Here is a 26,183-nt window from a genome sequence, read left to right as displayed (position 1 = left end):
GTGAAATATGTCCGTTTGAACTCAACCTAAGACAGTTATCCTTTATGGTGGGTGTCCGAAGGAAACATGGTGATCAGGTGTTGCATTCTGCAGACGTCAGGGCTCTTTACTGGACAGTGAGTTTCTTCCAACATTGCCCTTCTGGACCTCGCTTTGTGAAGAGAGCACAGTCACAGGTATTAGTCTTCTTCCCTAGCATTAATATCACCCTTCACACACAGTATTACCCTGCCCTTGTCTCTGGGTAACACTGATGAGGCGGAGAGCAGCCGGTCGCTCCCTTCTCGAATTAACCTTCCAATTGTTAAAATGATGAAATTTATTTCAGTACTTTGACAAAATACCCAGAAAATTCAAAACTTCTACCATTACAAAAATAGGATCTCTACATATGATATGTTCAATCTGCGATGCCGGTAACAGCAAATGTCATCAGACATGACAGTCTTTTCCGCCTCCCGTTCCGTAATACATAAAAAGTTCCTCTCACCCCCTCCCCGAGATAAATACATATAAGTTAATCATTTAAATTAGAAATCCACATAATGTACAAGTCATCGAACAGCTGATTACAAAAAAAAAAAAAAAATAATACACAAAAAAAGCTGATATACAGAGATTCACACTGCCGGCTCTGGTGTCCGATTGTTCTATGGGCGGATGTTGGTCCCACGAGAAGCGCACAATGCGGGGGGAAACGGAAGCAGCGCACTGGTACAAAAGGCAATTCAAGTATTGCAACAAGGGCATTATCTTCTTATACTGTAGTGTGTTGTGCTGTTTGTACTCGGTCCTGCAGAGGGGAGAAGATCGTGGTTAGGAAATGCAGAATTCTGACTACCTTAATAATAATAGTACCAGTACTGGTAGTGCTGTAGTAATCCCATAATCCAGGACCCGTGCAGACATTCCAGAACACAAGATTTAGGTAATGTTTCCTCGATACTGATGTCCCCCCCTCTACCAGCCCCACTAATATTAAAGTCAGACAACAATGGTGTTGCTGAAAATGAACTACAAATCTGATGGCAGCGATATGAGGCTGACACTTTCAGCCATGAATTTGCAGATTGTGTCGCAACAGATTAGCCTCATTTGGTTCGGCATCTGTGGGAATGTGTAGCATGCAACTTATTACTGACAATTACTGTATTATTTTCTGCGTCATGTGCAAAAATTTGCATTCAAAGTTTTCCTCCAAAAAAGGGAAGAAAACTTTCATCTATTGGAGGCAGCTACGTTACACACCAATGTCCGACCTTGTACCTTTCATCATGGCTAAGAATATTAACCGAGCTAGAGACATATAGCATATTTGTGATGATATGGATTTCTAAAAGCCATCAGCAAATCTTCTCCCGCCCAGTACAGAGCAGAAAAGCCGCCACTTGTGTGCGAAATCTCTGTACACCGTACCTGACGGCACACTTCCTAGTCGTTTCTGTAAGGCCTCGAGCCGCACTATATAATCTGTGAGCGCTCGGTCAGGGTCGTAGTTCTGAAGATGGGAGCAGGGACTCAGATCAGAAGACGCATACCTGAAAAATATGGAATAAATAAATATCATCGACAGAAAATCCAAAATGATGGATCACATGTCACAAAACTACACAGAAATGCACATTTAATTGTAAGATTGTCTCGTCCAAGTTTACACCACCTATTAATTGGCTTATTTTGTGCCAGGAATGTGCATCTCAATTCTGGTGTGAATGTTACTCCCTTTCCCTGATGACGTCATGTTGAGAGCGCTGCAGCCAATCAGTGCCAGAGCTGAATGGCCGCAGCGCTGTTGACGTGACGTCTGTTCTGAATGTAATGTTTGTTAATAACAGTCTCATACATGAGTAACGCGACACTGAGCGTTGTGCAGTGTATGTGCCATTTCCTAAAGCACTGAAATAAGACACTGACCACCATATATACAGCCACAACTCTGCCCGGATATAAATCATCCATTGCAGGCCGCCACCGTAGACCTTTATCGCTGTATATGTACCAGTAGTTAAAGTACCTGTGCTGGGAATTCACAGTGGACTGTGGGGAATCAAAGCCAGATCGGGAGCGACACGACGAAAGCCTCTGGTCCCCATACAAGTCCATACTGCCGGCCGGATGATATAGGGAATCCGTCCTCACCTCATTCCCTGCATGGGATGTAATAGTCAATGTTATTGGAAATTTATAAACATAGAAAACGATGCTGCCTGAAGCAATGTACCACTATAATAACCAGACCCCCAAATGTTCTGTTACTATTGTATGTGAATTACCAGACATGGCTGTATATAGAAGCACAGGCTCCTCAGCAAAAGGGGGATTATGTTACCGAATACAAGTGGGTTGATCTTTTGCTACCACATGTTTTATAGGGCTGTACTTAATCCCCTTTATACCACATAAAGGGAAGGCGTTGGGAGCTGATCTGAGCCCTCCTTCCCCACTGACCTCTGTTATGTTACTACCACATAAAGGGAAGGCGATGGGATCTGACCTGAGCCCTCCTTCCCCACTGACCTCTGTTATGTTACTACCACATAAAGGGAAGGCGATGGGATCTGACCTGAGCCCTCCTTCCCCATTGACCTCTGTTATGTTACTACCACATAAAGGGAAGGTGATGGGATCTGACATAAGCCCTTCTTCCCCACTGATCTCCCTCATGCTGGTACCACATACAGGGAAGGCAATGGGAGCTGACCTGAGCCCTCCTTCCCCACTGACCACTTTTATGCTACTATTCCTTCTCTTGCAGACATATTTTGCAGCGATACCAGAACTGGTTTTACCTATGATTTGTCCAAACCCATTTCGGTTTGTGGTTCCTGTGGCAGGACTTATCGCTCGCTGCCAGCGTCTCACCAGAAACTTCATCCTGAATGGGAGATATTAACATAAGAAATAGAGTCCTGGAGGTGCAAATAGGAGTTTATTTGCCAATGTTATCATGCAGCTCAATTTATTACCTGGATATCGCTATTGCCACACGAGCAGCAGACCGGAAGCGAGTAAAGGCTCTGGAGTGCTTAGAGATGACCTCCAGGTCAGTGCAGGACGGTTGCCCACCCATCCTGGCAATCAGCACAAGCGTGGCCTCCTCACACTCCTGAAACCCTCCGAGCAACAGCAGGAGATACTTCTTCTGGTACACCAGAGCTTTCCTAAAGCTCTCCGACCGCAGATACTTTCCATACACTCTCTGCAAGAAGGACATGGAGTCGGTAAGAGCTAAGCGATACTCATATTGTACCCATAGGGGGGCCCCCTATTCACTGTCAATTTTACTTCCACCCCCTCCAAGTGCTATAACTTTATTATTTGGCTGATAGAGTTGTATCAGGGCTTGTTATTTTCAGTAAGAGCTGTAGTTTTTTTTTTTCTGTACCATTTTGGTGTCCAAACAACTTTCTTATCTCTTTTTATTCCATTTTTGGGTGGAGAAGGGACCATAAAACAGCAATTCTGCTATTTCAATTTCTTTCCCGTTTTGGCATTCATTGTACGGGATAAATATTATACAATGTTATTACTTTTGACAACTACGCACACGGCAATACCAAAAAGGTTTTTTTATTTTTTGTTTCTCGTAGGTGAATTGAATCTGCCATCACTTGCACAATACCATCATATTGCAAAATTACCTGCCTCGCATGAAGCCAAGCCATTACCTCTGCTTCATAGGTGAAAAAAAAATGGCAATCATGAGGGCATTTACTAAAACCCTGGCAAGCATGTTATGGAGTGGGGAGGAAGGACGATAAGAGTTGGAAGAGACTCCTTCCCATCATTATCAGTGGCATATAAGAGGTTTCAAGGACTCTGTCAGCACAGAGGCACTCGGTGCACCCTTACTGTGGCCAAACAGTTTAGTACACCTTCCTACTTGTTTTCCATCCACAGTATCTCAGGCCTTTTCTGGCTCCATAAAGTCAGAGCTGTCAATCGAAGAAGAGGGGGGCAGAGATAGAGAGAAAACAAGTAGGTGGGAAGGTGCACTGAACTGTTTGGCCACACCAAGGGTGCGCAGAGTGTCTGTGCTTGGTTTGAGCAGTCATTCGGAGCTGACAGAATCTCTTTAAACAGCTGCGATCAAAGCTAGCTCCGATAGCAGGAGATTCAGATTTGGCTTTATAATGGAACCGACTCCTGTGCTACATGGAGCAGGCTCAGCTCCTGCACATGTATGGTGGAGGTTGCCAAATGTCACATGGGCAGAGAGGGTACCCCAAATGCTGGCACCAGCCATGGATGGTGCAAGGAAAATAGACAGTGTCATTTCTTCTTCTGGACGAGAGCTAATCTGTACATGGAAAGGAGGATTCTATTATGGTTTTTCACCTTTCAGTCACCCACACAGACTGGCCTAATTTCCCTACATCTACCTTCAGAGCAGCATTGTCCGTGTCCCGCCCGATGTCTCTCTGCATGGTTTCGGTCCTCAGTTCAGCCTTTACTTTGGAAAGCTCGGCCTCCATCTGTTTTAGAGACTTGTGGAGGTTCAGCTTCTCTTTATTCCAGGCCTCTCTTTCTTCTGTAAATGAGTTTACGTTCATGGTCTGATCCCAGCTGGCCGGATAGGACTGCAGGAGAGAATGTGTACACATCAATGATCGCCCCCAAACTTACATCACTTGAACGTTTGTACAGTATGGACGACATTCACACAAAACATATTCTCAAGCAAACAGATTTTTTTTCCTGGACTTTTAAGGAGTTACAAAAATGGCTCCCCTAAAATAAAGCCAAGGGGGTCAACTCGTATTATGATTAAAATGCCCTTAAATGATGAGGCAGAGTAAGCACGATCACTATTCCTGATCATAAGGGGAGCTTGGGGACTTGTGACTGCACAACTCGCCTGTCCCTAGATATAGCCAAGTCACAGCATGAACATTAACTAGTATTATAGCGATTAGTAGGATGGTCCCTGTTATGGGGCAATGTATCAGCAGGATGCGGGCTGCTCTCTACGACAGCCTGTATTCTGCTTACAAGCAGTGATAATTCTTGCCTGGCACCTACATGGTCTCCTGAGCCATCGCGTGCCCTGTGACGGGCGATCTCTCCCTCCAGTCTGAGTAAGGCATTCTGCAGGTCGTTCTTCTCGTTGGTTAATCTGCTCACGTATCCGGTCAGCTCCGCATTCTGCGTTAGCAGCTTCTCCGTCAGGGTGTTTCCTGACATGCCTGGCGGTAACACTAGATTCTGGACAGAAAAGACACAAATCACGAAGTAGTGAAAAATCAGGATAATGGAAATATACAAAATAAAAAGAAGTACTGTATATACTCATGTATAAGCCGAGATTTTCAGCCCATTTTTTGGGGGGCAGCATATGGGGACATATTCTATGGAGCAGCATATGGCGTATATTCTATGGGGCAGCATATGGGGGCACATTCTATGGGGCATAATCTATGGAGCAGCATATGGGGGCATAGTCAATGAAGCAGCATATGGGGCATATTCTATGGGGCAGCATATGGGGGCATATCCTATGGGGCAGCATATGGGGGCATAGACTATGGGGCAGCATATGGGGGCATAGACTATGGGGCAGCATATGGGGGCATAGACTATGGGGCAGCATATGGGGGCATAGTCTATGGAGCAGCATATGGGGCATATCATATTCTGTGGGGCAGCATATGGGGGCATAATCTATGGAGCAGCATATGAGGGCATAATCTATGGAGCATCATATGGGGCATAATCTATTGAGCATTTTATGGGGGCATAATCTATGGAGCATCTTATGGGGCCATAACCTTTATTGAGCATTATGTGGGGCATATTATTCTATGGAGCATCTTATGGGGCCATTATTAACCTGTGTGCAGCATTATATGGGGTGTATTTTGTATGGAGCATCTTATGGGGGCATTATTAACCTTTATGCAGCATTATATGGGGTGTATTTTGTATGGAGCATCTTATGGGGCCCATCATGAACTGTATGGAGCATTATATGGGGCTCCTGATTCAATACGTATATTCAAAAACATTTAACCTACTGATGTCTAAATTAATTTTACTTTTATTGGTATCTGTTTTTATTTTTTTAAATTTACCAGTAGCTGCTGCATTTTCCATCCTAGGCTTATACGCGAGTCAATACGTTTTCCCAGTTTTTTGTGGCAAAATTAGGGGAGGTCGGCTTATACATGAGTATATACGGTATTTAAAATCTGTAGTCTCTTATCAAAACCTCTGTTTGCTGTCAGCCTTGTTTCCATTTCAACAGGCCAAGCCTGCAAAGTGACTAGAGGTCGTCGAAAATATTCAAAGGACCCTGGGTTCAGCAACCACGTTGGTAGCCTGATCGCCGAAACAGAGCCCTACCCTCATCAGTAGCTATTCTGACCAGTAGGCTCTTGTGGTGTCATGTCTGGGTTGTAATGGAATGACGTTATGAAGTCTCGTAAGCAGAGGGGGCGTCGGAGATTATGGCAGCCGGCATTGTGGTAGGCTGTATTAGCTACTGTAATTGTATTTATCATCTCACCTGCCCCTGCAGTGACAATATGGATACTCGCTCCAGCTGACACATCACCTCTTTGATGGCATTTTGTGACCAAGCAAAGTCGTTATCATCCGAAGCGTCAAAAGTCGCCCTTCAACAGAAGAAAACAATTTATATATCCGACCACAATTACATCCAATATACTGGTGGACTGGAATATGAACCTAATGCTGCCTTATTATAAATAGGAGCCTAGTAAAGTGGTGCAACTAATGCAAGGCTGGTCATCGGAGGATCTGCTACAAAAACATCCGGTAGTTGCAGACATTACACCAATAAATGCTTTCATCTCCATAGCCTATCGCTTGTCATCGTCAATAAAACATATAATTAAAACATATAACATATATCATGGGCGACTTCAACATCCCCATTGACACTTCCCTCTCAGCTTCCACTAAACTTCTATCTCTCACTTCCTCCTTCGGCCTCACTCAATGGTCTTCTACAGCCACCCACAAAGATGACCACACACTTGACCTCATCTTCACTCGCCTCTGCTCCCTATCTAACCTCTCTAACTCACCTCTTCCTCTCTCTGACCACACCTCACATTCTCTTCCCTCTCCACCCCATGTCTACAATCCCCACCCCACAAACTTTCACACCCTCGCAGAAATCTTAAACACCTTGACCTACACTCATTCTCCGAATCCCTCCTCCCTCTCACAGATATAAGTTTCTTACACAATGCGGATGAAGCTGCTGCTCTATATAACACCACAATAGCTGTAGCTTTGGAATCTGCTGCCCCACTTACACATACCAAAGCTCGCAAAATCAACAGACAGCCCTGGCACACCAGCCTGACCAAAGAACTGAGGCGAGCTTCCAGGGCTGCTGAGCGCAGATGGAAAAGATCCCACTCCAACGAGCACTTCATCACATTCAAACAGTCCCTCACTACTTTCAAGACCACACTTGCCACAGCTAAACAAACCTACTTCTCTTCGCTCATATCCTCCTCCCTGTCTCACAACCCTAAACAGTTATTCAACACCTTAAATTCTCTCCTCCGTCCCCCAGCACCTCCTCCCTCCCCACTCATCTCAGCTGAAGGCTTTGCCTCATTTTTCAAGCAGAAGATTGATAACATCAGAGACAGTTTTGGTCAACAACCCCCAGAGCCCCTCCTCCCGACTTCCCAGCCCTCCACCTCCAAAACCAACTTCTCCACCATTACAGAAGATCGACTCTCCACTCTACTCTCAAGATCACATCTCACCACTTGTGCACTTGACCCGATCCCTTCCCACTTCATCCCAAACCTCACCACAGTCTTCATCCCGACCCTAACCCATCTCTTCAACCTATCACCAACAACTGGTGTTTTCCCCTCAAGCTTTAAACATGCCTCCATCACACCTATCCTCAAAAAGCCCTCTCTTGACCCATCCTCTGTATCTAGCTATCGCCCTATATCACTTTTCCCCTACGCCTCCGAGCTACTGGAACAACACGTCTACCTTGAACTGTCCTCCCATCTCTCTTCTTGCTCCCTCTTCGACCGCTTACAATCTGGCTTCCGGTCACACCACTCCACTGAAACTGCCCTTACTAAGGTCACCAATGACCTCTTAACCGCCAAGAGCAAGCGACACTACTCTGTCCTCCTCCTCCTGGACCTGTCGGCTGCCTTTGACACAGTGGACCATTCCCTATTATTACAGACCCTCTCATCCCTTGGCATCACAGACTTGGCCCTAACCTGGATCTCATCATACCTAACAGACCGGACATTCAGCGTCTCCCACTCACACACCACCTCCTCACCTCGCCTCCTATCTGTCGGAGTCCCACAAGGTTCAGTCCTAGGACCCCTGCTCTTCTCCATTTACACCTTTGGCCTGGGACAGCTCATAGAATCTCATGGATTTCAGTATCATCTCTATGCTGATGACACACAGATCTACATCTCTGGACCAGATATCACCTCCCTACTAACCAGAATCCCTCAATGTCTGTCCACTATTTCATCCTTCTTCTCTGCTAGATTTCTGAAACTTAACATGGACAAAACAGAATTCATCATCTTTCCCCCATCTCACGTGACCCCCCCAACGAACCTATCCATTACAGTAAATGGCTGCCCACTCTCCCCAGTCCCACAAGCTCGCTGCCTCGGGGCAATCCTTGACGCTGATCTCTCCTTCAAACCACATATCCAAGCCCTTTCCACTTCCTGCCGACTTCAACTCAAAAATATTTCACGAATCCGTTCATTCCTCAACCAAAAATCTGCAAATACTCTAGTCCATGCCCTCATAATCTCTCGCCTTGACTACTGCAACCTCCTGCTCTGTGGCCTCCCCTCGAATACTCTCGCACCCCTCCAATCTATTCTAAACTCTGCTGCCCGACTAATCCACCTGTCCCCCCGCTATTCCCCAGCTTCTCCCCTCTGTCAATCCCTTCACTGGCTCCCCATTGCCCAGAGACTCCAGTTCAAAACCCTAACCATGACATGCAAAGCCATCCACAACCTGTCTCCTCCATACATCTGTGACCTAATCTCCCGGTACTTTCCTGCACGCAACCTCCGATCCTCACAAGATCTCCTTCTCTACTCCTCTCTTATCTCCTCTTCCCACAATCGCATACAAGATTTCTCTCGCGCATCACCCCTACTCTGGAACTCTCTACCACAACATATCAGACTCTCACCTACCATCGAAACCTTCAAAAAGAGCCTGAAGACCCACCTCTTCCGAAAAGCCTATAACTGGCTGGACAGACATCTGACTGGGATGATTTAGTGAATCCTGCTTTGAGCAGGGGGTTGGACCAGATGGCCCAGGAGGTCCCTTCCAACTCTACGATTCTATGATTCTATGAACTTGCAGTAACCACCGATCGACCAAACCGCTGCATGACCAGCTCTACCCTCGCCTACTGTATCCTCACCCATCCCTTGTAGATTGTGAGCCTTCGCGGGCAGGGACCTCTCTCCTCCTGTACCAGTCGTGACTTGTATTGTTTAACTTTATTGTGCTTGTTTTTATGTATACCCCTCCTTACATGTAAAGCGCCATGGAATAAATGGCGCTATAACAATAAATAATAATAATTTAAGTGGTACTCTAATTTAATAAAAAAAAAAAAAATCAAACAAATGTATATATACACAATATTTTATTGAAATACACAACTACACCATAAAATGTAAACGTTAATAGTAAAAACAAGCAACAATGAAAGCAAGGGGAGGCCGATGAGAGACACAAAATAACGAATAAAAGATTACAATACCAAGGGTAGCCACCAGATGGCAGAACACTTCCAATGACGAATATAAATTATATACGGTACATATACAGACATAGCAAAAAGTGTTGGCACCCTTGAAATGGTTCCAGAACATTATTGAAATTACACGTTTTGCTATACATGTTTATTTCCTTAGTGTGCATTGGAACAACACAAAAGACAGAGGAAAAAAAAAAGACCAGTTGGACATAATTTTACACAAAACACCCAAAAAATGGGCCGGCCAAAATTACTGACACCTTTCAACAACTGTGGGTAAGCAAATATGTTTCAGACATGTGATGCTAGTTCAAACTCACCTGTGGCAAGTAACAGATGTGGGCAATATGAAACTCATATGAAACCAGTTCAAAAAGGGAGAAGTTGACTCAATCTTAACATTGTGTGCCACACTAAGCGTGGAGAACAGAAAGAGGAGTAGAGAACTGTGTGAGGACTTGAGAGCCAATATGTAGAAAAATATCAACAATTTTCCATGCTTAGCGTGGCACACACAGACACACAATGAAAAGACTGAGTCAACTTCTCCCCTTTTGTATCTGGCATCAGGTGTGATTTTCATATTGCCCACACCTGTTACTTGCCACAGGTGAATTTGAGCAAAATCTTGCAAACGTGCCAATAATTTTGTGCAGCCAATTTTTGGGGTTATATGTGAAATGATGTCCTATTTGCCTTTTTTTCTCTGTTTTTTTTTGTGTTGTTCCAATCCACGCAAAGGAAATAAACATGTGTATAACAAATCATGCTTAATTGATATAATTTTCTGGAACAATTTCAAGGGTGTCAACACTTTCAGACATGTATATATATATATATATTTTTTTTTTTTTTTTTGTTGTAAAGTGCTGTGAAATTAATGGCGCTATGTAAGTGAGGAAAATAATTAGATTATGAAAAAAAAAATATATGTATTATATATTTTTTGTTACCAGGGAGTATCTGGTGGCTACCCTTGGTATTATCATCTTAATTTCATTATTTTGTGTCTCTCATCGGCCTCCCATTGCTTTCATTGTTCCTTGTTTTCATTATTAACGTTTAGATTTTTATTGCGTAGTCATGTATTTCAATAAAACATTTATTGTGTGTGTATATACATTTGTCTGATTTTTCATTAAATAGGAGTAACACTTATATGATATATTAGGCTTTTCTTTGAAATTACTTGTTGGACTATAGGCTTCTATCAATAAAATACATCCTGATGTATCTGTAAGAAGAATCATGATAGGTCGTCCTCTGCTTCTAGTCCAGAAATTCAGACACACAATGGCTTTAAATGGTCATGCTCGCATAGGCCACTTCACAAGTGGCGCAGGTCTTGCACTAGCCAACCTTATGGCCCAATATGACTGTGAAGTGAAAATTAAACCCTGCAGGGGGCGATCATGAGTGCCAGAAGTGCCCAATGTGGGAATAAGACCTTGAAAATGTGAAATGAGCAGAATAATAGTGTACAAATCTATATCAAGTGGATGGTCAGAGATCTATGGTTGTCCCTTAAAAATGCAGTTTAATTGCAAATCAGCACATTTTACAGAGGGCAGGTCTACTTTTTCTTTGTTCCACCTCCTACGGGGCCTTCATTGCTTGCCGTTATTAGAGGACTGATGTCTACAGCACCCTCTCACCTTCGAGTGGCTTTGGCTGCCAGATGTCTCAGTTTCGAGGAGACCTGTTGGAGCTTCCGTCTGATGGTGTCTATGTTGAATTCAGCTCCCTCTGGATCCCCGTTCATTGAACTCAGAGGGTCGGGGCATAAAACATTTGGGACGCCGTCTGTTTCCTGGTGGAGTTCACTTCTTGCTCGGTCAGTAGATACATTAATTACACCCTTAAGGAAAAACAGATTAGCAACCTGTCACTTTCTAGAGGAACCATGGACATCGGCTACATAAATCTGTATCCAGAGAGCGCCCCCTGCAGGCAGCATTTTATCATAATGGATATGTAAATATATTATGACCTCCATTGGACATAAATATTGAAGCTGCTTCTCCCGCTCTAGAGATTAATATGTCCATTATAGTTGTCAAAGGATTATAGCGGTTTTCTGTCTCCATATGAAATGGCAGCCTTAATAATTCCCCCTGCTCAATTTTTCATTGACTATGGAATTTTCACATTGCACAATCTTTGGCGCAAATACTAGAGATGAGCAATTCGATCTGTGCCCTAGCCCTGTGCCCAGTAAGGTCCTCCGTGGTAGCCAGTCTTCACCTCTGTGCCCGGCATCCTCCGCCAGGCATCCTGGGTCTCTGGCCAAGATGTCTTGAGGATGCTGGGCATAGAAATGAAGTATGGCTTCCAAGGAAAACCGGACAGGACGCTGAACGAGGGAAGCAGAAAATGAATTTCTCATCTCCGGTAAATACCTCTCTGGTTGTCACGTTCCTTCCCCTACAACAGAGGGATTGAATAGATACACCTAGACCAGATAGATGACCACCCATGTCATTTGTCTGGGGTTAGACGTGGCAGCTACAGATGGGTAGCTAGATATTATGGTTACAGATTTCAAGATGCAAATAAAAAAAATGAAGCGTTTTATCTCATATAAGACAACTTACAGAAGATTCGGGGAGCTCAGTCCTTTCTGGGACATTTTCTTTGGTTCTCTCGGTGTTCTGGAGACTCTGAATTGTGTCTTTTAGGTGTCTCTCCTCTGCCTGGAGCCTCCTGATCTCCGTCACTTTGTCCTGTACCTGCCGCTGAAGCTCCTCCACCTCAGTCTTGAGTTCCTCCGTCCGTTTCGAGCAGAGTTTTGCAGCTTCTCTCTCCGCTTCTACCTCTTTTTGAAGTCGATGTCTCTCCTCGTCCAGATTCTGCCTCAGTTGGACACTTTCCAGCTTGTGTGCCTCAGCCTCTGTCACTAACTCTATGATACGATGATGTTTGGCGTCTAGCTGGGCCTGGAGGTCTCTCAGCAGCTCCTCGGCTGAATTGTGAGCTTCCGACTCCCCGGTTTCTTCAGTGTTTCGGACTCTAGCCTCAATGCCTTGCTTACATTCGAGGCCAATGGCCAGCTCGCCAGATCGCGTCCTCTCTGCAACCAGAACTGCCTGGAGTTCTGACACTTTACTTCTCTCCTGGGAAAGCGCGGCATCATATAGATTTTCCTTGGTAGCGAGCTGCTCCTGGAGGCTTTTTACAAGCAGCTGCTCCTTTGCCAACTGCTTGCTGAGGTCACGAGTCTTGGTCTTCTGCTCTTCTAAGAATATTTGCAAGTCCTAAAAACAAAAATATAAATTTATTTGGTTCCATTACGGTTGCTATCTGTTTATCTCGGGCCAAAGACACAATAACAGATGATAATTTATAATTATTTTTGTTTTTCTTTTCCACTTCACATAGCACTCAATGAGCAACACTGCCACAGTCTGTCAGACCCTGTGATCACTAAGTGCTCCCGTTATGGCAAAGCTGGCGAGGCCAAGAAAAGCCAAGACAAAGGCATGTTTTCCTTCGATGACAAATATGGATGTCCCAGTTACTGTTATAGAGGAAGACTGCAAAATTACAAAATGAGATTAACTTGTGTATTCTATTCCAGAGCTGCACGTACTATTCTGCTGGTGCAGTCACTGTTTACATACATTACATTACTGATCCTGAGTTACATCCTGTATTATACTCCAGAGCTGCACTCACTATTCTGCTGGTGCAGTCACTGTGTACATACATTACATTACTGATCCTGAGTTACATCCTGTATTATACTCCAGAGCTGCACTCACTATTCTGCTGGTGCAGTCACTATGTACATACATTACATTACTGATCCTGAGTTACATCCTGTATTATACTCCAGAGCTGCACTCACTATTCTGCTGGTGCAGTCACTGTGTACATACATTAGATTACTGATCGTGAGTTACATCCTGTATCATACCCCAGAGCTGCACTCACTATTCTGCTGGTGCAGTCACTGTGTACATACATTACTGATCCTGAGTTACATCCTGTATTATACCCCAGAGCTGCACTCACTATTCTGCTGGTGCAGTCACTGTGTACATACATTACTGATCATGAGTTACATCCTGTATCATACCCCAGAGCTGCACTCACTATTCTGCTGGTGCAGTCACTGTGTACATACATTACATTACTGATCCTGAGTTACATCCTGTATTATACTCCAGAGCTGCACTCACTATTCTGCTGGTGCAGTCACTGTGTACATGCATTACATTACTGATCCTGAGTTACATCCTGTACTATACTCCAGAGCTGCACTCACTATTCTGCTGGTGCAGTCACTGTGTACATACATTACATTACTGATCCCGAGTTACCTCCTGTATTATACCCCAGAGCTCCACTCACTATTCTGCTGGTGCAGTCACTGTGTACATACATTACATTACTGATCCTGAGTTACATCCTATGTTATACTCCAGAGCTGCACTCACTATTCTGCTGGTGCAGTCACTGTACTTTATACATACATTACATTACTGATCCTGAGTTACATCCTGTATTATACTCCAGAGCTGCACTCACTATTATGCTGGTGCAGTCACTGTGTACATACATTACATTACTGATCCTGAGTTACATCCCAGATGTATTATACTCCAAAGCTGCACTCACTATTCTGCTGGTGCAGTCACTGTGTACACACAGTGCCTTGCGGAAGTATTCGACCCCCTGGAACTTTTCATCCTTTTCCCACATATCATGCTTCAAACATAAAGATACCAAATGTAAATTTTTGGTGAAGAATCAACAACAAGTGGCACACAATTGTGAAGTTGAACGAAATTTATTGGTTATTTTCAGTTTTTGAATTTCCTCAAAAATTTAAAAGTGGGGCGTGCAATATTATTCGGCCCCTTTACTTTCAGTGCAGCACACTCACTCCAGAAGTTCATTGTGGATCTCTGAATGATCCAATGTTGTCCTAAATGACTAATGATGATAAATATAATCCACCTGTGTGTAATCAAGTCTCCGTATAAATGCACCTGCTCTGTGATAGTCTCAGGGTTTTGTTTGAAGCCCAGTGATACTGTTGTGGAGAAGTTTAAAGCCAGATTTGGATACAAAATGATTTACAAAACTGTAAACATCCCAAGGAGCACTGTGCAAGCGATCATATTGAAGGAGTATCATACCACTGCAAATCTACCAAGACCTGGCCGTCCCTCTAAACTTTCATCTCAAACTAGGGGAAGACTGATCAGAGATGCAGCCAAGAGGCCCATGATCACTCTGGATGAACTGCAGAGATCTACAGCTGAGGTGGGACAGTCTGTCCATAGGACAACAATCAGCCGTACACTGCACAAATCTGGCCTTTATGGAAAAGTGGCAAGAAGACAGACATTTCTTAAAGATATCCATAAAAAGTGTTGTTTAAAGATTGCAACAAGCCACCTGGGAGACACACCAAACAGGTAGAAGAAGGTGCTCTGGTCAGATGAAACCAAAATCGTACTTTTTGGCAACAATGCCAAACGATATGTTTGGCGTAAAGGCAACACAGCTCATCACCCTGAACACACCATCCCCACTGTCAAAGATGGTGGTGGCAGCATCATGGTTTGGGACTGCTTTTCTTCAGCAGGGACAGGGAAGATGGTTAAAATAGATGGAAAGATGATGGAGCCAAATACAGGAGCATTCTTGAAGAAAACCTGTTGGAGTCTGCAAAAGACTGGAACGGAGATTTGTCTTCCAACAAGACAATGATCCCAAACATAAAGCAAAATCTACAATGGAATGGTTCACAAATAAACGTATCCAGGTGTTAGAATGGCCAAGTCAAAGTCCAGACCTGAATCCAATCGAGAATCTGTGGAAAGGGCTGAAAACTGCTGTTCACAAATGATCTCCATCCAACCTCACTGAGCTCGAGCTGTTTTCCAAGGAAGATTGGGCAAGAATTTCAGTCTCTCGATGTAAAAAAACTGATAGGAGACATACCCCAAGCGACTTGCAGCTGTAATCGCAGCAAAAGGTGGTGCCACAAAGTATTAAGTTAAAGGGGCCGAATAATATTGCACGCCCCACTTTTCAGTTTTTGAACATACACAAAAATTTAAAATAACCAATAAATTTAGTTCAACTTCACAATTGTGTCCCACTTGTTGATTCTTCACCAAAAACTTACATTTGGTATCTTTATGTTTGAAGCATGATATGTGGGAAAAGGTTGAAAAATTGAATACTTTTGCAAGGCGCTGTACATTACATTACTTATCCTGTACTGATCCTGAGTTACATGCTGTTTTATACTCCAGAGCTGCACTCACTATTCTGCTGGTGCAGTCACTGTGTACATACATTACATTACTGATCCTGAGTTACACCCTGTATTATACTGCAGAGCTGCACTCACTATTCTGCTGTTGCAGTCACTGTGTACATACATTACATTACTGATCCTGAGTTACCTCCTGTATTATACTCCAGAGCTGCACTCACTATTCTGCTGGTGCAGTCACTGTGTACATACATTACATTACTGATCCTGCGTTACATCCTGTATTATACCCCAGAGCTGCACTCACTATTCTGCTGGTGCAGTCACTGTGTACATATATTACATTACTGATCCTGTGTTACATTCTGTATTATACCCCAGAGCTCCACTCACTATTCTGCTGGTGCAGTCACTGTGTACATACATTACATTACTGATCCTGAGTTACATCCTGTATTATACCCCAGAGCTGCACTCAGTAAACTCAGAGTCAGACATACCAGAGCAGATGTAAACTTTACATTTTGCAGTTATGCAAATCACTAGAACTATGTGCAAACCCTGCGCCAATGTTGAGATTTCAGCTCCCTGCAGACTTATGAGTGCAGCTCTGGATTAAGGCTATAACTTAGGATCAGTACACGTTAAGTAATACAATCTAATTACAAAGTTACTTCACTGCTTATGAAGAGGAGTAATATAAGTGACTGATTTTTCAAGGACATTTGCTACCAGTGATGTTACACTGTGTTCTGTGTCATCTCCAGGTATCGGTCTTTCTGTCTGTGGCGCCTCACCTCCAGCTCTTCCTTCTCTTGCTGCTGACTACGCTCGATTTTAGTCTTCTCTTTCTCCAGAGCATACTGCAGCTCCCTGCTCCTCTTCTGCTCGTTCACCAGGGCGTCGTTCAAGCTGTCCAGCTCCTCTCGTCTCTTCTTCAGCTCCATCCTGATTACAGATGGAATAATTAGAGCAATAAAATCCCACAATCTGCTCTCATGATTGGACTACTGTGTAACATCTGTATCAGGTCCCCATCATGTGCCATGTACAATACTGGTGCCAGATGGCCCTGGGACTCCTGTAGCCACCAAGGGCCCAGGTTTTATATTTACACCCTATAGCCAGAGCTTAAAAACCAGCTCAGGCCACCATGACAGCTCCATATGAGGCGTGCTGCACGAAAGGAGTCTCGCGTTCCCGATAGATGACAGCCTTTGTGATTTTGTAGTGCATGTGCAAACATGCGGCATAAAATATACCTGAAACCACAAATATCCCATTACTGCTGTACTATGTGAATGTGCTGCAAACCAGAAGGAAGGATACAGTCTCTATAGCGCCACCTATAGGCATAATGAATTACAGGGACACTCTCTTTAAGTGGCCCCAGATAATACTGTTTTTCTTCCTTCTAGAGAGCTAATTTGCAACTTTTCTGAGGGACGAGTTGCACTTTTGAACACCACTGATTTCACCATACAGCGTACTGAAAAAAAGAAAAAAAATTCCAAGTGTGGTGAAATTGCAAACAAAGCAATTTCACAATTTTTTCTTTTTAATTTATGCTCACTAAATGCTAAAACCAACCTGCTATTATGATTCTCCCAGAGATTACCCGAGTTCACAGATAGCAAATGTGTGTAGGTTATTTTTAATTTAATTGGTGAAAAAAATCCCTAATTTGTAAGAAAATAAATGCACTTTTGTTGCCATTTTCTGAGCGTGTAGCGTCTCCATTTTTCAGGGCCTGGGTGATGGCTTATATTTTGCACCCTGAGCTACTCTTTTTATCGATACCATTTTGGGGTAAATACGATTTTTAGATGGTCTCTTATTGCATTTCATTGCAAATGTTGCGGCGGCCAAAGAATTCTGGCATTTCAATTTTTTTTCCTCGAAATGTCATTTAAGCGATTGGATTAATTTATTTTGTATTTTGATCGGACATTTCTGAACCCGGCGATACCAAATGTGTGTATTTTTTAAATTGTTTTATTTTGAATGTGGCAAAAAGTGATTGTCCTGGATTAGAAATAAATGTCTGCTTTTTTTTTCAGAAACAGCGTCACACCTGTTGATAGATGGTAAAATTCCAATTAGTTTAAATAGTGTCAAACTGCACTACATGAAGCATCCAATGGACAGGTGTGGCGATGTTTCTGATAGAAAGCAATCACATTTTTCTGCTTTAGATCAGATATTTATGGCTAGATCACCTGAGAGACTCGAGTTCTTTAAAGTGCTTTTGCTGCAGCTTGAGGGTCGATTCAAGTTCCATCTTGGTTAGTGCAAGTTCATTCTTGATTTCGGCTGACAAGAGCCTCTCGGAGGCCAGCTGGTCATGCAGCTCGCTGGCTTTCGCGTTCATGCTGTTAAGCTGCAGGTGCATTTCTTGCGGGAGCGAGGCCTGATCTTGCGGCAGATAGCGAGCAGCCCCTGTCCGGAGAAAAGAACTGTATAAAGTTGTGGGTTCTGATACAATGTCCATGTGTTCAGCTTTCTTTTTGGTCCAAAACAATGAAAAAAGCAAGGACAAATTTCCACTTTCTGCCATCTTGTCTTACGTTCTTGATTTCTAGGTGACAACCAAGTCAAGATTCCCTCGGTCTCAACACATGATGCCGGTAAGAAGAGGTGTCGAGGACCGTACAGGGGAGAGTGAGCAGTGGAGTTGAGAATTGGTTAATCCCTTTTTTCCTATATCTTATGTTTATTATGCCCTGGGGTTTCTCTTGTCCCTCCAGACCCCTGAGTATAATAAGGGACATTCAATTCGCAGAGAATAAATTTGCTGTTAATCAAATTTGCCGGTAAAATCCAGCGGATTTGGAGAATGTGAATTTCATCAGATCCGCTCATGTATAGAAGCAGGTGCCAAGATGTAGGAAAAAGTAGATGTGCGGACCCTCCATTCTCAGGACTGGTCTGACATCTTCTGACCATATAGTGATGGCATAACCTGGCGATATGTGATCAACTTATACAATAACATTAATAAGTTTTGTTATATTACCTTCAGTGTGATGCAAGGATTCAATACCGGGATGAATTTGCAGATTGGTCAACTTAGCTCGAAGATCCTGGATCTCGAGCAGCAAACTCCGCCGTTCTGCGTTCTGTATACAGTCCATGGCGTTAATCTGCTCCATGCCCTAAAAAACATTTATAATACAATCAGTAGCCATTACAAAAATTAGTATGCTATACTGCACTACCGATACGCTATGCCCTTCTACATTCATATGCAGCACAGCTGACCCGAATTTGCACGGAGCACTGCGGCATTGCCGTAACGTGGCTGCTTAGTCACAATGCATTACAAAGGCGGAGATGGGGCTCCACCATGTGGAACGAACGACTGCAGCCTTCCACATCAATAGGTATACTTTGCATTTCAATTCACCACAATTTTCCATATCTCTGCTTCAGTCAGTGAGTGGAATTAATCTATATTTTTAGAGGCTGAAATCCTGTTCACAACTGAGGGTTTGCTTCCCTCCTGGAGATACAGCGTCTTTGCTATCTCCTGTCTTATGTTTGCTGCAAAATATCAGTAAATGTCTTTTTTTTTTTTTTTTTTTTTAAATGGATGATGACATTGTAGCAGCCCCTCATCTGTGACGGTATTAAGTCTGTATAGGAGGGTTTTTTTTAACCTCTGGCTGTAAATAGAAATTTTTCCATTCACTGGAAGCAAGAATAGATCAGGAAACTAAAATATATGACAACATATAAACTTGAAAAACTTTTTATTCGAAAAAGATTAAAGTTTTTTTTTTCTCCAAATTGAAAAGTTATTCTCTATCCATACGATAGGGGGTAAGTTACCGATCGCTGGGGCACTGACAGATGTCTGAGTGATGTGGAGGTCGAGTGTGAAAATCTCAACTTCATTCGCTGTCAATGACAGAGAGGGGATGAATGGAGCGGAGGCGCCAATGCTCAACATCAGCTCCATCACCGAAAAGCTTCAGTCTAGAAAAAGGCCCAGCGATCGCACTCCCAGTAATTACTAAGGTATCCCCTATCAGGATGATTGGGGATACCCTTTAATTTTGGGAAATCCCCTTTTTAAGATTTACTTAAATTTGAAGAACCCCTTTAAAAACACTGCACTATGATAACCATAGAGCATATCTGGTGCAGACAGCCACGGCCCGCGCCGGAGGAGTCACCTGTTCTTGCAGCTGGTGCTGCATTTGACTGACTAAGGCGGTGGCATCACAAATGCCCAGTGAGGACAACTGGGTATGGAAAGCAGAGAGAAGGGCGTCCTGCTCTCTACAGAAAACCTCCTGTATGGCGCGAAACAGCTCTCCTCTCCAGTCTGGGCAGCGGTCATGAAAATCCGACCTTGCATGAACCTAAAATATAAAGGAAACAAAATTAAGAAAACTTCCAGATGCACGCGGCGCTCCTTTTCCCTTCCAAACAGCAGCAAAACTCCACGGCTGAACCGAAGACTTACTATAGATCAATGGGGTCCAGACACTGGTGGGGCTCATCATGTAGCATATCCATTGTGGCTTCTCTTAAAAATGGAGGCCACAACGAAAAACTGAACAGTACCTTAGTTGTGTTCAGTGTGTGCTTCACTACACATTGTCAGGTGTAATCTGCCTCTAGCAGAAGACATCAAGATGGATTACGGAAAATGGGCCTGAATGTCTGGCGACGGCAAGCGGGGGGCTACGACTGCCTGGCGACGGCAAGCGGGGGGCTACGACTGCCTGGCGACGGCAAGCGGGGGGCTACGACTGCCTGGCGACGGCAAGCGGGGGGCTACGACTGCCTGGCGACGGCAAGCGGGGGGGCTACGACTGCCTGGCGACGGCAAGCGGGGGGGCTACGACTGCCTGGCGACGGCAAGCGGGGGGGCTACGACTGCCTGGCGACGGCAAGCGGGGGGGGGCTACGACTGCCTGGCGACGGCAAGCGGGGGCCACGACTGCCTGGCCACGGCAAGCGGGGGGGCTACGACTGCCTGGCCACGGCAAGCGGGGGCCACGACTGCCTGGCCACGGGAAGCGGGGGCCAAGACTGCCTGGCCACGGGAAGCGGGGGCCACGACTGCCTGGCCACGGGAAGCGGGGGCCACGACTGCCTGGCCACGGGAAGCGGGGGCCACGACTGCCTGGCCACGGGAAGCGGGGGCCACGACTGCCTGGCCACGGGAAGCGGGGGCCACGACTGCCTGGCCACGGGAAGCGGGGGCCACGACTGCCTGGCCACGGGAAGCGGGGGCCACGACTGCCTGGCCACGGGAAGCGGGGGCCACGACTGCCTGGCCACGGGAAGCGGGGGCCACGACTGCCTGGCCACGGGAAGCGGGGGCCACGACTGCCTGGCCACGGGAAGCGGGGGCCACGACTGCCTGGCCACGGGAAGCGGGGGCCACGACTGCCTGGCCACGGGAAGCGGGGGCCACGACTGCCTGGCCACGGGAAGCGGGGGCCACGACTGCCTGGCCACGGGAAGCGGGGGCCACGACTGCCTGGCCACGGGAAGCGGGGGCCACGACTGCCTGGCCACGGGAAGCGGGGGCCACGACTGCCTGGCCACGGGAAGCGGGGGCCACGACTGCCTGGCCACGGGAAGCGGGGGCCACGACTGCCTGGCCACGGGAAGCGGGGGCCACGACTGCCTGGCCACGGGAAGCGGGGGCCACGACTGCCTGGCCACGGGAAGCGGGGGCCACGACTGCCTGGCCACGGGAAGCGGGGGCCACGACTGCCTGGCCACGGGAAGCGGGGGCCACGACTGCCTGGCCACGGGAAGCGGGGGCCACGACTGCCTGGCCACGGGAAGCGGGGGCCACGACTGCCTGGCCACGGGAAGCGGAGCCACGACTGCCTGGCCATGGGAAGTGGAGCCACGACTGCCTGGCAACGGGAAGAGGGGCTATGACTGTCTCGCCATGGGAAGAGGGGCTATGACTGGTGATGGGAAGCGGGACTACGACAGTCTAACGACAGAAAGCAGGGGCGGGACTAAGTTGCAGTACAGGAAGTGGGGGTGGGACTATGTCGCAGTACAGGAAGTGGGGGTGGGACTATGTCGCAGTACAGGAAGTGGGGGTGGGACTATGTCGCAGTACAGGAAGTGGGGGCGGGACCATGTCGCAGTACAGGAAGTGGGGGCTGGACCATGTCGCAGTACAGGAAGTGGGGGCTGGACCATGTCGCAGTACAGGAAGTGGGGGCTGGACTTTCTCACTAGAGGAAGTGGGGATGGGACTGTGTCTCATTACACCAAGTGGGTGCGGGAGTTTTTGTCTCTACAAGAAGTGGGAGCAGGTCTTTTTCTGTCAGCTCCTGCTCTCTTGGCTATTAAACTGCATACAGACAAAACAGAAATGGGTGTTCATTTCAGTATAAGGCATTGGGCAAAGGTGGATGCAATGCATTCTGAGAATGGAAAGAAAGTTCCAGCGCGTATAGCTCTGGCAGAAGGCTGATCAAGAAAAATCGCCAAAATTTTTTTTACAAAGCATAAAAATTGATGCAGTTCCTGGATGTTTTAGACGAGTTTGTTCACCTAAAGCAGTTTTCTCTTGTGGGTGATGTCTGTAGCAAGAGCATGCTGTTCTACAGGTTCTGGGTGAAATGACAGGTATGCATTATAGGGAGTGTATCAGCAGAATGACCATTCAAACAAAGCACAAAAGCTCGGTGCACCCTTTGGAGAAGCTCAGCTTATTGGCAATGTTTTGTGGATTTTTTAAAGACCATTTATCTTGGATACTGTATATTTGTGCAGTACCTGGTGGTATTATGTGGGCTGTAAATGGCAGTATTATCAGGGCACCAAATGGTCAGTACTATGTTGCCTAGAATGACTAACATTTCCTCAGGACCCCATTCTCTATAAAACTCTTCCTGATTCCACAAAACAACAGGGTTTTATATATTCTGAGACGACTTTTACATGGCTGTTCATGTCTGGTGTACTAAAAAATATAGACAAATATCAAAACCTGTAAAAGTATTGCAGACAAACCTCAGGATCCTTGTAAATCTGCATTTTCGCAATCAAGTCCTTCAGTGATGAGATGGTCTCTATTAAGGTTTTTCTTTCCCCGCGCCATGACTGGGTGTTGATAGTAAAAGGTTTCTCCTTCTCGGGGCTGGTGGCTTCGGTCAGTGACAACACCTGCATCCCCTCTTGATGGACGGCACGTAACAAGTACTGTAGAAATGGCGCTGCATGTTAGTACAGGTATAAATATCGGGGAGGGGGGGGGGTCAACTATTATTTCAGCTGGTACCTTGATCTTGCTTGGAAGCAACTCTTCTGGGACCTCATCTTCCACTCTCAGTCCTTCGGGAAGTTGGTCCAGATTCTGAGCATCGTATGTTCCCTGGATCCAATCACATTCTGTGTCCATAAGCCCCCCCCAAAAAAATAAGCGAGAAAAAGAATTATATTATGAGCAGTTTAGAAGCCCGGGGCTCTTAAAAAAACAGTCAAAGTCCCCATCATTGTACTTTGCTTGTTCTCTATGGCTATGGTGGTGTTTTATGGATGCCAACAAACCTGACTTTGGTGGACCACAGACCCCCGGGTATGAAGAGGGCAAGTCCATGAATTTGGTCTGGGGACTGAATATTTTATTGTTTCTAGGAAGTGAAATTAGGGGGCTGATTAATTTAGTGATCTGTGGTATAAATACATTTAGGGGCCCGTTTTGGCCTTTGTATTAGTTTAGAAGCCTTAGATCTAGTTGAGATTCCGAATTAATTTAGAGGCCTGATCTGGGATCTGAATCAATTTCAGAGTCTGATATGAGTCTTAATAAATTGAGAAGATTTAGCCTGTGGTCAAAATAAATTAAGCAGTTTAGGGGTCTGGTCTAGGGTCAAAATTAATTCAAAGGTCTGATCCGGGGTCAAACTGAACTGAGGGAGCGGAAATCAGAAAGGAGGGACTGGAGCCAAAAGAGGAAAGATGGAGTCAAAAAGGAAGGGCCGGAGTTAAAAAAAAAAAAAAAAAAAAAAAAAAAAAAAAGGGGCCGAAATCAAAAAGAAGGGGCGGGAATCAAAAAGGAGGGGTGGGAATAAAAAAAAAAAAAAAAAAAAAAAAAAAAAGAGGCCGGAATCAAAAAGGAGGGGCCAGGGTCAAAAAAGTCAATCTGGCATAGAGTCACAATAAACTCAGGGGTTTAATCTGGGCTCGAAATGAATTGTAAGGTCTAGTAGAGGCTACAAAATGAACTGATGAACTAAAAAGCCTGGACTAGGGTCAAAATTAACTGAGCGGTCTGATTAGATTTATTTAGCAGTCCTTACTTAGTGATCTGGGGTCTGAATTTGTGTAGAAGGTCTAGGACAAGTTTTTCCTAGTTAAGAAAATACAATGGATAACAAGCAGTCCTACGTAAAGACACTTTAAATGCTCATTGATAACTTGATCATTTATACAAAGCTACGCAAACAGCTCTTCTACGTCTATACATATAGGCATCTATTTACTAGATAAAGAGTTGAGCAAAAAAGATTTGCTTGATCTTGGTCTAGTGGGCATGTAATTAGTGGGGGCCGCACGACCAGAGCCCTACAAACCAATTTACTGACACTTCTGACTACAAGGCTCAATGCATTGCACCACAATGATGACGTTCCGGCTCTACTAATCGGAAGTGGCGCCAGGATGCTGCAGGTAGTATATCAGGTGTGCAGGGCTCTGCTCTGGGAGCCATGGACTATCCCAAACCACATAAACACTCCAAACTACGAATTATAAAACCACATAAATATATTCAGATATTCAGGTTAATAGAGAAAATGATCTCACCACTCAAGGCAGCATCTGTGAGGTGATACGGTGTTGAAAGAGCAGAATCTGGAACGCCTCTATCCTGGAGAAATACAAAAAATATAATTAGATTTTTAAAAATTGTAATAAAGGGAAAGAAGCAGAAAAACCCCTAAAAACTCATTAATAATCTATTAGGAAAAAAAAAAAAAACATAACCAAAGGCTGATCCAATACGGTATGGTCTGCCCGATTACTGCCAGTGCTCCGCTGTCACTGGAGCAGTGGTGGCATCTTCAGCTTCTGCTCCATCCAATAACTAGTCACGGGAGAGTAAAGGGGCCACAATACACATCAGATGGTCTGCCCAGCCTGACGAAACTAAAGACCTTAGGGAGAGACGTAGGAAGCTGTAAACCAGGATCCCATAATCTCTACATGTTGTGCTGCCACGTTTTTCCATATAAGAGTAGTGGTATGGCTGTGTAGGATTTTGTCTCCTAACAAAGAGGATATCCTTTTCTACCAGAGAACTGATAACCCAGTCATAAATGAAAAAGAAGCCACATGCAAAAAAGTGCACTGGGGGCGTGTCATGACCCTTGAAAGTGCATTGATACGCCCCCAGTGCACTTCCAGTCTACATAGGATTTCTGTTTCTCATTCCTGTCAAACCGGATATGTACATTAAAGGTATCATTTTTATTTAGAGACAATCCCCTATATAACTATGCCATTACTTCATTGGGAAAAAACATGATGGGTTTCAGAGCAATAAGACTGAAGAATGTTCTGGGCTTTGGACCTGGAATTAGGGTCCAGAATATAAACTTTTCAGTGCACATATAACATGCTGTCTAATACAGAGGTACTTACTGAAGATTTCAAGGCCTCGATAACGGCTTTAAGAGCCTCACACTCATTAGTGAGTGCCTGTGCGACAGCATACTGATCCCTCCTCAGAGTGTCCGCCTCGTTGATGTGCCGGGATTCCATGTCGAGGATCTCAGCCGCGTGGAGCTCTTGCATCTGGCTGATCTTGTCCGTATAGAGCTCCATTAATTCGGCCACTTCCTCCGAGGTATTGTTCAGGCAAGCGGACTCCATCTCCTTCTGGACTCCTATGTGCTTGTGGTGGACTCGAGATGTCTGGTTGCTGTTGTTAACACTTGGGACTTTGTCGGTCTGGGATGATGATGTTGACTTCTCCTTGGTGGCCCAGTCTGGGCTTCTCACCCCATCTGTGAAGTCTACACCTGGCATGGTCTGCTGCTCCTCTTCCTGAAGTTCTTTCTTCATATAAAACGCCAACTTCTCCTCGGCGTGGGCAAGACATTTCTTGACTTCTCGAAGGTCTTCATCGAGATGTGCCAAGTTGGATTCTTTGAGCTGTAGGATGTTTATGAAGATTGCATTGTAAGT

The 26,183-nt window shown here is 45.1% G+C and overlaps 1 protein-coding gene across 9 annotated transcripts in view; it reads right to left on the bottom strand.

Moving 5' to 3' along the window:
- Window positions 1-301: 301 nt before the first annotated feature.
- Window positions 302-26,183, bottom strand: part of AKAP9 (A-kinase anchoring protein 9) — a 234,048-nt gene continuing 208,166 nt past the window's right edge. For 8 of the 9 annotated variants that reach the window (XM_073581974.1, XM_073581976.1, XM_073581975.1 and 5 more), the window contains 18 exons: window positions 25,638-26,150; window positions 24,801-24,864; window positions 23,275-23,384; window positions 23,007-23,195; window positions 20,183-20,371; window positions 19,021-19,159; window positions 18,224-18,443; window positions 16,802-16,952; window positions 12,364-13,023; window positions 11,425-11,627; window positions 6,506-6,614; window positions 5,023-5,205; window positions 4,383-4,580; window positions 2,967-3,199; window positions 2,790-2,875; window positions 2,015-2,147; window positions 1,417-1,538; window positions 302-793 (listed from right to left, as the gene is read on the bottom strand). In XM_073581974.1, the coding sequence (XP_073438075.1) occupies window positions 750-793; window positions 1,417-1,538; window positions 2,015-2,147; window positions 2,790-2,875; window positions 2,967-3,199; window positions 4,383-4,580; window positions 5,023-5,205; window positions 6,506-6,614; window positions 11,425-11,627; window positions 12,364-13,023; window positions 16,802-16,952; window positions 18,224-18,443; window positions 19,021-19,159; window positions 20,183-20,371; window positions 23,007-23,195; window positions 23,275-23,384; window positions 24,801-24,864; window positions 25,638-26,150 (3,546 nt within the window). In that variant the 3' untranslated portion in view covers window positions 302-749. Of the gene's footprint in view, window positions 794-1,416; window positions 1,539-2,014; window positions 2,148-2,789; window positions 2,876-2,966; window positions 3,200-4,382; window positions 4,581-5,022; window positions 5,206-6,505; window positions 6,615-11,424; window positions 11,628-12,363; window positions 13,024-16,801; window positions 16,953-18,223; window positions 18,461-19,020; window positions 19,160-20,182; window positions 20,372-23,006; window positions 23,196-23,274; window positions 23,385-24,800; window positions 24,865-25,637; window positions 26,151-26,183 lie in introns of those variants that run through there. The other variant, XM_073581981.1, reaches the window with a different exon arrangement.

Source organism: Dendrobates tinctorius, unplaced genomic scaffold (assembly GCF_039654945.1).
Source record: "Dendrobates tinctorius isolate UK_male_01 unplaced genomic scaffold, ASM3965494v1 ptg000070l, whole genome shotgun sequence".
Lineage (NCBI taxonomy): Eukaryota > Metazoa > Chordata > Amphibia > Anura > Dendrobatidae > Dendrobates > Dendrobates tinctorius.
Note: the sequence above shows the minus strand (reverse complement) of the source record. Positions and strands in the feature narration are given on the sequence as shown.